The sequence below is a fragment of the Mytilus edulis genome, chromosome 4 (genome assembly GCF_963676685.1).
Source record: "Mytilus edulis chromosome 4, xbMytEdul2.2, whole genome shotgun sequence".
In the NCBI taxonomy this organism is placed as follows: domain Eukaryota; kingdom Metazoa; phylum Mollusca; class Bivalvia; order Mytilida; family Mytilidae; genus Mytilus; species Mytilus edulis.
Genome location: NC_092347.1, coordinates 27,457,243 through 27,468,547, shown reverse-complemented (window position 1 = coordinate 27,468,547; position 11,305 = coordinate 27,457,243). Strand labels below are relative to the sequence as shown.

The 11,305-nt window shown below is 34.3% G+C and overlaps 1 protein-coding gene across 1 annotated transcript; it reads left to right on the top strand.

Annotated features, from left to right (window-relative positions):
- Positions 1-720: 720 nt before the first annotated feature.
- LOC139521815 (toxin CfTX-A-like) lies at positions 721-5,186 on the top strand. The gene is made up of 2 exons (XM_071315456.1): positions 721-780; positions 3,741-5,186. Exon 2 carries the CDS (start codon positions 3,743-3,745, stop codon positions 5,090-5,092), a length of 1,350 nt encoding a protein of 449 aa, XP_071171557.1. The 5' UTR covers positions 721-780; positions 3,741-3,742; the 3' UTR covers positions 5,093-5,186.
- Positions 5,187-11,305: the final 6,119 nt, after the last annotated feature.

The following is an 11,305-nucleotide window of genomic DNA, read 5'->3' as shown; positions in this document are numbered from 1 at the left end:
AATGCAGTTTTTGGGTCATATCTCTGACACCAAAGGATTTAGAGAAAATCTGCAGGGGATAAAATTGTTCATTAGGTCAAGCTATCTGCCCTGAAATTTTCGGACCAATTTTGCAACTTGTTGTTTGGCTTCTGCCCCTGGATTGGTAATTTTAAGAAACTTTTGAAGCTTTTGGTTATTATCTTGAATATTATTATAGATAGAGATAAACTGTTAATAGCAATAACGTACAGCAAAGTAAGAGCTACAAATAAGTCCACTTGACCAAAGAGGTCAATTGACCCCTTAAGGTGTTGTTGTCCTTTATAGTAAACATAGTAACAATTGTTACAAAATATTTTCCACTGTCACTTCTGGGCCAATTTCATTATAGATAGAGATAATTGTAAGCAGCAAGATTGTTTAATAAAGTAAGATCTACGAATCACATCGCCAACACCAAAACACAATTTTGTCATGAATATATATGTGTCCTTTGTTTAATATGCACATAGACCAAGATGAACGACACAGGCTCTTTAGAGCCTCTAGTTTCAAATGTAAACTAAGTTTACAAGTTTACCGCCCTCAGATAATTACATGGGAAGTTGTCTCAGGAACTATTTTTTCCGATTTGAACTAAAAAATATATATAGCGTCATTGTGTTTTGACATACTTATGATTAACCTTTTCCGAGTCAGCAATTTTTTCCCGCCCGCGTCAGTATAAATAAAAAAAACCTACAGAATCCTTCTTGTGTAACTCCAGGGCTTACATAGACAGACCAATCAACTGATTTGGTAAGTTTTTTATGTTAATTTATTAAGTACAATTTTTTATCCAGTGTTCTGAATTATATCAAATAAACATGTTTTTAAATTTTTTTTTAAATCAAAGATAACAGAAGTATCAATTGCCTTAGAATTGTAAAATAAAGTTGCAATGTTTATTTTAGTTATACTGGCAAGGTCTTATCAAGTCATATCACATCTTCTAATGTCTATATCTCTTATTAATTATTAAAGGTAGCATGCTTATAATTTTATACAGCAGACGCGCGTTTCGTATACATAACACTTATCAGTGACGCTCAGATAAAAATAGTTAGAAAGCCAAACAATTATAAAGTTGAAGAGCATTGAGGACCCACGATTACAAAAAGTTGTGCCAAATACGGCTTAATTAATCTATGCCTGGGATAAGAAAATCATTAGTATTTCGAATAAGGCATATTTTTGCAAACAGTTAATATAAAAAATGACCATATATTTGATATTCATGTCAACACAAAAGTGCTGACTACTGTGCTGGTGATACCCTCGGGGACTAAACTTCCACCTGAAGTGGCATCGACCCAGTGGTGTAAATAGTTATCAAAGGTTTCAGGCTTATAATTTGACACGCCATACACGCAATTCGTCTACACAAGACTCATCAGTGACGCTCAGATAAAAAAAGTTCCAACTATTACTTACCAAATTTGTAAATAAGTATTACAAGTTGTGTTTCTAGTATGCAAACAACAGTGTTCCTTTCCAGAATATATAAGTTCACTCCGCTCTTTATTTGGTCATTGTTTGTTTTTATATATTTTCTATTGGTTATGGTATTTGTCCACCATCAACTTTTGATATCTCTTGCAATATCTTCTTACTTTTTTATCACTCATAAATGTTTGTTTCGTAACTGTATGGTTCAAAATCTACTGCTGAAATTTACCAAAAGGAACCTACGTTAGATAAATCTCACATACACGGAAATAACTGTCATTTCCTAGATTCAGATATTTCATTTTAACACGGAAAACTGTACACTTACATTTTTTCATTCCCTATTTTTGGTTTTCTTTTTTTGGACGCTCATTTCGGTTTGGCACTATTTCACAGTGTTTGTCATGACTGATAAATGACAAAGTCAGGGATTTCATTACTCCCAAGTTCCACTTAAAATCTTTACTAAATTCCTCCATAAATACAAATATTTGGTTTAGAAATTTGGTTGTACTTGCAGAAAAATTATTTGAAATATGATAGCATATCCTTATTTTTATAGAGATGTTGTTTACCATGTTTACCAATCATTGATGTTAAGATATGACGTGGGTAAACTTATCAAGCTTATAAATCCATTTACTCTAGTATTTTCATAAGGTAACCAATTCACATACCTGCCAAATTCACAAATAGCCCATGTTTTTTTTTCGTGCAAGATGGCTGTCTTAATCCTACAAAAAGTGCCTTCAAATTTATTTAAATGTTATTTATTTGCTTCTGCATACTTTAACAATGCTATACCCAGGGTAACATTGATTGTTTAGTTTTGAATTGCAGACAAAGTTGCAGTTGTGCACTTCAAAAGGGGGAATCCTTCAAATATAATGACATTTAGCAGGAATTAATTCAGTAATGTAATGATATCATTTTACTGCTGGTTTATTAATATTAATAGTATCAATATTATACAATTACTGTCTTTTGATGAGGTAAATATGCGGTTTTATTGACTTTTGAAAAAATGATATTCACTGAGGCCGACGGCCGAAGTGAATATCAGTTTTTCAAAAGCCAATAATATACAATTACTGTCTTTTGATGAGGTATATATGCGGTTTTATTGACTTTTGAAAAACTGATATTCACTGAGGCCGACGGCCGAAGTGAACATCAGTTTTTCAAAAGTTAATTAAACCCCATATTTACCGAAGCAAAAGACAGTAATTGTTTTATTCCATATTCCGAGAGAAGAAAATGTATATAATCACAAACATATATACCAAAACAAATTTTACATGAAACATTTTACCATAACGTTGCACGTAAAAGCGCGTGACGTTTAGCGCGGTGAATAACACTTTCTCAGGTGAATATGCTTTTTTATTCAAAATCCAATCCATATAGAGAAACCTACTAAAATAATACCAATATGGAATAATGATTTTTATGCCCCGCTTATTATGTCCCCCATATGGTCAATATTCTTGTCGGTCTGTGTGTCCGTTTCGTCCGTCGGTCTCGCTTTAGGTTAAAGTGTTTGATTAAAGCTTTTGTTCAGTAAGTTGTTGATGAAGTTAAAGTCCTATCAACTTGAAAATTGAAACTTAGTACACCTGTTCCCTCGGATAATGATCCTTCTAATTTTAATGCCAAATTAGAGTTTTGACGGTCCACTGATCATAGAAAATGATGATGCGAGTTCAGGTTAAAGATTTGGGTTTAGTTTTAGGGCAACGTAGTTTTTTTTTCATGAAGCTGATTAAGAAGTCCAATCAACTTGAAACTTATGACACATGTCCCCAATGATATGATCGTTCTTATTTTTGACACTTATTATATGGTCAAATGAACATAATACGGGTGGGGTATCTGTGTACTATGGACTTATTCTTGTTTTTGTTTTATTTATCAAAAACATTAAAATCTATTAATAATAAACAGAACAGAGTTACAATGCCCAACATATTGCACATATTTTATACATCCAAGGTACAAAGGCAATAACTAAAAAAAAAACCCATTTTGTTCTTTAATTTTTGTTATAAATATCTTAGAGAAATGAAGGCATATTGATCAGCACTAAATTTCAAGAGAGTCACACACATGGTAAAACAAAAACTATACGGTATACAATTCGCAGAGTTTTAGATTGTACCGAATCTAAAAAAGTTATTAAGTCTTTACCTTGATATACGTAAATGACTACTAATGTCATACTTATTCTATTAATTTTCAGCTTCATATTAATTACTGTTTTTTAATTGCAGACATGAAAGCACAAAAGCAGACTTTTTGTCTGCTATGGATTCTGTTGATGTTGATTTTCATTGCGACAGAAGCTAGATGGACGACATCTATCTCGCGATCGCTCGGTAAAATCAGAACAAGTTTAAAGTCCAGTCAACAATCAGCAAAACAACAACTAGGAAAAATAGAAAATTATCTTAAAAATGACGATGTATCAAACACGATTTCGTCAACAATAGAAGCCGTTGGTAGTGCAGCTCCATCTTTGACAAGTAGTGATGTCACACAAATTGTCTCTGGTGCATTAGACATCTTGTCAGCAGTTACAGTCCTGATTCCAAAAGTCGGTCCGATAATAAGTAGCATTTTGTCGGTGATTTCCGGATTGGTTAGCTCAATAGGTGGCAGTGGAATGGACATTGGTTCGGTTGTCAAGAAGGCTATCGATGAAGCACTTAGAAAATTCGACGACTCCAACCTTAGAGCAGAAGCAGTCGGTACTGCCAGAGTATATGGCGTTTCATTAGCCTACCTCGACGGAATAACCGATCTACAGCAACATGAAGTTTCTGCTCTGGCTGCAAATGTTCCTATCTATTCTGGAGTTAAGTTCACCGGAATAGTACAATCAAAGATAATGGACAGTTCAAAAAGTCAAGACAAGCAGCAGGTCAAACGGGCAATTGAATACACGCGACTTTTGGTAAAGCTCTCTGTCCTTAGATCCGCTGTTCTGTGGAAAATGTACCTCACTGTCAAACAGACAGGACATAGTGTGTCAACAGCGAAGAGCATTCATAACGTCATAAAGAATATGGAATTGAAAGACAAAGAATTCTTTACGTTTTTGACGAATCCTCAATACAATCAAGCTGTTTTTTTTGCACACTTGAAACCATCAGAATTGCCCGAAGTTTCAAAGTATCTACACAAACGCCAACTTGCCTTTCAGAATCTGTCATTTTTAGGGGCAGGATCACGTACCTTTCGGACCCAAAAATGGCCAAACTGGTATGCATATATGAAGAAAGATACGTATGGGTCAATAGCTGGATCAACACATTTAGACGGACAAGGGTACTTCATCTTTGATGTAATTTCGTCAGCAGATAATACTTTCTACTTGCGCTCTGCGAAATGGTCCAAATATTATGTCTACATGAGAAATGGAGCACAGGGTAGATTGAATGGTTGGAAAGGATACCCCGGCAAAAGTGGAATGTGGAAAGTAATCAGGTTTTCAGATGGGTATTACATGTTGTCACCAGAAAAGTGGCTTGGCTGGTTTGTCTATATGGCTAAAGACAGTTCTGGAACAGTTCGAGGTTGGAAAGGCGATCCTGGGAAACAAGGACATTGGACCATAACATAAAACTCTTATAACCACAACTGGATTGATTTCGGAATGCGTTTTCTTCTTGCTTGTATATTTTATGAAATTCTCAAATAAAACATATTAATATGTTTTACATACATTATTTGACCATTTAAAAGCTCTCATATATTTCATTTACCATGTCACATGCCTAATCAGACACATGAGTATTCCAACCTTCTGGTCCCAAAATATGCACATCCTTGCAAAACAATTCCTACATATTCCGAAACCCTGCTTAATCCGACTTTTTTCGGGTCCCCCGGATATCACAGGTTACACTGTATTAACATCTTATTGTGGTTTGTTTATGTTTTTTTTTAAAGCAAAACAAGGACTAGATTAGAACCACGCCCATTTCAATGACATAGTCTCAGAAATTCGTGCGTGTGCTTTTCGGATTCTAACAAAATTATGTCGTATGTTGTATGAATAATAAGAATAAGAATATTTATTGAATTCGATTAAAGGTCCCTTTTTAATTTCCGAGCATTTACATATTTATATTAGACCCTCTACCAAGAAATTTGTTTTGCAGGCATATGCATAAATTTTATCAAACGAAACCATAGGTTTAAACGTTGTTTTCAATTTAGACTTATATATGTAAAACTGTAAAGTGTGATGTGGACGCTTAAACGCGATGGTCACGCTTAAGTGCGATGGCCTACCGTAAAGTGCGATGGGTGTATATGCTAAAGGGCGATGACATGTGCTTTGTAATTAAACTTGCTAAAGTTCAATGCGCGATACGCTAAAGTGCGTTTGTTCGCTTTATGACGCTACAAGTCGTTTGTACAAAGAAAATTGGAAGGCCGGTAAACAAGAATGTTTGTGCAGATGAATCTTTTTACTTTACAAGAAAAGAAAAACAAAATATCCCAATCCGGAACATTTTTGGTCTGTGCTACATGAATTTGTATGCGGAAAAGTATTCTTGTAAACATAGAAACTGACAATGGTACTCCAAGGAGAATGTTTATACCGTATAAGAGAGCAAAATCGTCAAAATACACTAATTATCAACGTATTTGATTTGACCAAATTTCATTAACTTGCATGAAGTAAAAACTACTTTTTATCTTTATAATTGAATTTATGTATAAACAATTGTTTTACCATATGGTTCGTCATATCTGTGAAGGAGATAAATGTCGTTTGTTGATGTGTTACATTTAAAAAAAAAATTTGTACATAAATTAGGCAGTTAGTTTATTCTTTTGAATTGTTATAGTACACTTGTCATTTCGGGGCCTTTTATAGCTTAATATACGGTATCGGCTTTCCTCAATGTTGAATGATAAAGGCAACAGTAGTATACCGCTGTTCAAAATTCATTAATCGATAGAGCAAAAACAAATCCGGATTACAAACTAAAACTGAGGGAAACGTATCAAATATAAGAGAACTACGACACAACACCGAAATGTAAAACAAACAGAAACGAACTATAATGTAATGGCCATTTTCCTGACTTGATACAGGCCATTTTATGAAAAAATGGTGGGTAGAACCTGGTTTTGTGGCATGCCAAACCCCCCGCTTTAATGGCAGTGTTAATCATAACATTAAAATGACAACATTACACGACAGGGCTACAATAAATAAATGGAAGAAAATATAGGACAGAGAAACCAACGAATAGAAGCCACCAAAAGGTAACAGGTTAAAAACAAATTTTATACGCCAGACGCTCGCTACGTGCACACAAAACTATGCTTAGATGAAAAAAGTTTGAAAGCCATAACAACTACAAAGTTAAAGATCGCCGAGGACCAAAAGTTCCAAAAAGTTGTGAGGCCAGGGTTATCCGCATAGGACAACAAACATCATTATTATCAAGAATAACACAAAGTTTTGCAAAAGTAAATTTTATAAAATGACTATATTATAGATATACATGATTCCATCTAATTAAAAACCAATCTCTCATCGCTCCCGTTTTCTGATATGTCGCGTGGGAGATCTAATGAAACCCGCTTTCAGGTCACATGTGAGTGACCTCGTAGGTGTGTCTTTTTCGACCAATGAAAATGATTCTTCCACGATCTTGAACGTTTATCGTGAGGTAAAGGGATGTAACTCATTTTATTTACGAAGAAATCGTCAGTCAAAATAATTCTTAAACTTTTTTGATTGGCTTATTGATAGGTCGTCAACTCATTTGCATATCATTAAAAATTCACAACTTCTAGTTCACTCACATATGACCTCAAAGCGGGTTTCGTTAGATCTCCCACGCGACATATCATAAAACGGGAGCGATTAGAGATCGGTTTTTAATTAGATTGTACATGATTAAACTGAAGTGGTGACTAGTAGCTAAAGAATAAAAACGAATACATGACAATCACAGCCGTGTTAGCCATAGTCATTGCAACGCCCAAAGTGCCGTGACGTCACATTTAAATTTCTAAAACGTGTTCCGAAAATCAAGAAAGAATTTGGATGAAATTCAAGATTAGATTTGTTTGACTTATCTAACTTATATTAATAACAGTGAAAATTATAATACTAATTAATATTTAATTGTAGTAAGTAGTAATTAGATAATTTATTGTATTATCTAGCTTTGTCGGTGTTTCTTCTGATCAAACTGCAAATCAAATATATCGTGTAAATTTCGATGATCCAAAATTAAATCTACCAAAAGAACTGGATGAGAAGTTATCCCAAACACAACACACGAATACAACAGAAAAATTACGAATTACAACTACAAACTTAAGACATTTGAAAAAAAAATCCGTTGAAAACAACAAACACAACATGAAAACCCAACTAATTAATTTGGGATGGAAAAGTACCGTGCCACGTCTTAAAGCAATACATAACTTTGTTGGAGCAGATTCTGCGTTAGGAGCACACTCCTGTATATGAAGTCCGTATATTGTGAACATGCACGAAAATAACGTATCAATTGAGATACGTAAACACCATACGAAGGGGCAGATGATATGTTACTGCTGGAAAATTGATAATTGGGACGTCGAAATCGTCCCGTTTATCATAGATTTTCGTGTGAAGTCGCCCATCTGTGTAAATATTGAGGAAAAGATCAAGATATGAAGCATTCCTTCTAGTATCAGTAGTATCCTTAATTTCAAATTCTGGGATATATGAGATGCAAGTACTGGCTGAAATATGGGTTATTCAATGATAGGACATCATCAATACATCGGAAAGTGAAATAAAAGAATTAAGCAAGGTGCTTTTTCTGTTCGTCTTTTAGAAGGGTTTGAATGAATTCTGCTTCATACGAGTACAAAAACAAATCGATTAGTAGGGGTGCACAATTAGTACCCATTGGCATACTGATTGTCTGTTGAAATATGAATCCTCCAAACTGAACAAATAAATTGTCGATCAAAAAGTCAAGCATTTTGATAATATCATCTTCAGTATATTTTCTGGTAGATTCAGTGTGGTTCTTCACAAAATATGAATTGTTGTAACCCAAAACAAGAAATTTGTATCTACGATTCCCATTTTTATAGAAATAGCTTTGTATAATGAGATGGTGGAATCGATCTTTTAACTGAGCATGGGGAATAGTAGTAAAAAGCGTAAAGCTGCAAAATTGCAAAGATTGTGATCGAAGATTAAGCAGTAGATCTTTCCAATTTTTGAGAATCCACATCTGGTTAACACCACTGGTAGAATATATCTCATCACAATATTTTTGAAGCCCATCTTTAACTGTAGAAAGAATAGTAGTCAGTATTTTAGAAATATGTTTAGTCGAACATTTTGACGATCCAGCTATGTATATCGTTCTTTATATGGAGTTTTGTGTAGTTTTGGTATCCAGTATAATAATGGTAAATTTTCTTCGTTTTCTTTGATGTTGATACCAAAAGAAAGAAGGACAGATTTGTGATTTTGTAAAATCTCGTCCTTGGTAAATGATGTTAAGGAATATGTAGGATTACCAGTTGTTCTATTTATTCCAAGCTCTGTTGTGAGACATTGTAAATAATGGTGTTTACATATGAAGACAATATTATTAGAGGCTTTATCTACTGGAACAACGACATATTTGTCATGCTTAGAGGATAAAGCATCCACAACATCCGGTTCTTGAAAGGGTTAGTAGCTCTTGTGCTCATAGTACATTGTAACTTTTGAATGCGCTTCTGAATGCACGATCGAATAGCTTTGATCCATTCAGACAAAGTGTCCAGTTCTGGTTCGTCTGGTTCGCGCTTTACTCATTTTCTTGCATAGTCCTCAACTGCATCCATCAGTAACTTGAAGTTCTTTTCCCAGTTAACTGGCTGGGGAATTCTATATTTTGGTCCCTTGGCTAACAACTCTTTTAGTTGTTTATTGGTAACGATGCCAAGGTCACCAGTAATAACATGACCAGCTGCACTATAAATGTATTGTGACGATGCACATGAGCAATCCGGAGGTTTGGATTTCACATCTTTGAGGTTACAGGCCTCTCAAACCCTCTTGTGGTTGAAAATCTTTGATCCAATAGACTTGGTGTAAGTATAAGAAATAACAGGTGTAGCTTTATTTTTGAAGTAATCAGGTATAGTTTTGTGTACAGATTTCTGATGAAAAATGTTGCTAATATTTACAGCATCTAAACCTTAATTGGCAAATTCTACCTTAAAAAATTACGTTTTTCCTCATTTTTGGATGTAGTCGATACTGGTTTGAATAGTCTATGGTTAGCAATGTCCATGATTATTGCAACTAATCTATACAAAACAGAACGAGAATCAGTAACAGAAGTATTTTGGGCCTCTTGAAATAGTAAAAAAAGTTTTGACAATGGAATGGAGTATGATTTAGTTCTGATATAATGGAGTCCTAAAGGTTTTTGAACATACGTTAACAGACTATCGATTGTGACGGTGTGCATAGTGGGTGGTATATATTTTCTGTGACCATGACTTCTATTTCGTCGATCAGAAATATTAAATAATTTTATTGTTTTGACAGTACTACACCTACACCATCAATCTTGTCATTGCATCCATAGGGAATAGCTGTTCCCAGCTCTCTTATCCAAAAGTTTTCTATTTGTAAACGATATGGTGTACTCGATATGATGTCATTTTTTTAATGATATATTTTCTCTATAATAACAATAGAATGGTCAGGCTGATTGAAATGTTTATAGAGAAATTTGTTGTTATTAGGATCATTTACATTAGATCGATGATCATTCATTTCAAAAAACGTAGATCAATCCCCAAAGAGTATATTCAATACCGTACACAATATTAGAAGCAGTGCAATTCAAATCCTCATGACTGTGTGTATTGTAACTGTCATACGGTGAGCTATAGTTGTTAATTTCTGTGTCATCTGGTCTCTTGTGTTGTGTCATCAGCAATCATACCAAATCTTCGTTTTTTATATATTTATCCAAGGTTTAATGTCATTAATGTAATTAACTATAGGTTAACATGTGGCTTACGGTACAGCTAGTATTATATGACGACCAAAGGGTATTAAAACTAACAATGTAAAACAATTTAAACGAGAAAAATAACGGACTGATTTATATACAAAACAATAACAAAAAAGAAAAAAAGAAGATAATGTGTTATTGTCAACAACAAAAATATCCACCAAAGACCAAATGTCGTTGATATAAAACATTATATTTTCATGACCTTCAACATGGAGCCTTGGTTAATTTCCCATAGCAAGTTATTTAGGACCACGAAATGACTAGTGTAGAGCAATTCAAATGAGAGAGACAACGGCACGATTTATAAACAATACAATAGACGAAAAACTAATACGAACAGAGCAAAAACAAAAATAAAAAAAACTTTTACCTTAACACCATTTCCACTGCACTTTAGCGTGTAAAACCAACGCACTTTATCGTTGTTTAGCGTGTCATACCATCGAACTTTGGTGTGTCATCTGATCACACTTAAAAAACAAACAATAATCGCACTTTAGCGTAGACCATCGCACTTTAGTGTGACTATCGCTCGTAAGAGTCCTACATAAAAATGTATAGGGAGATAATTGAGCTGATCTGTAAAAATTCAATCTGCATGCCTTATATATCATATGTATGTACTGTGTTACGACGCTAGATTAAAACTGACGAGAAAAGGTAACATCCGGCCACCGAAAGCTTTATTCTTATAGAGGCATTTCAATTCGTAAAATTGCACGCAGAATGCGGTGTCCTGCCTCAACAAACAACAAACCAAACTGGGTCTTCGAATG

What these genes read in the sequence shown, in the direction of transcription:
- LOC139521815 (XM_071315456.1), top strand. Translation starts at nt 3,743, where the DNA reads ATGAAAGCACAAAAGCAGACTTTTTGTCTGCTATGGATTCTGTTGATG.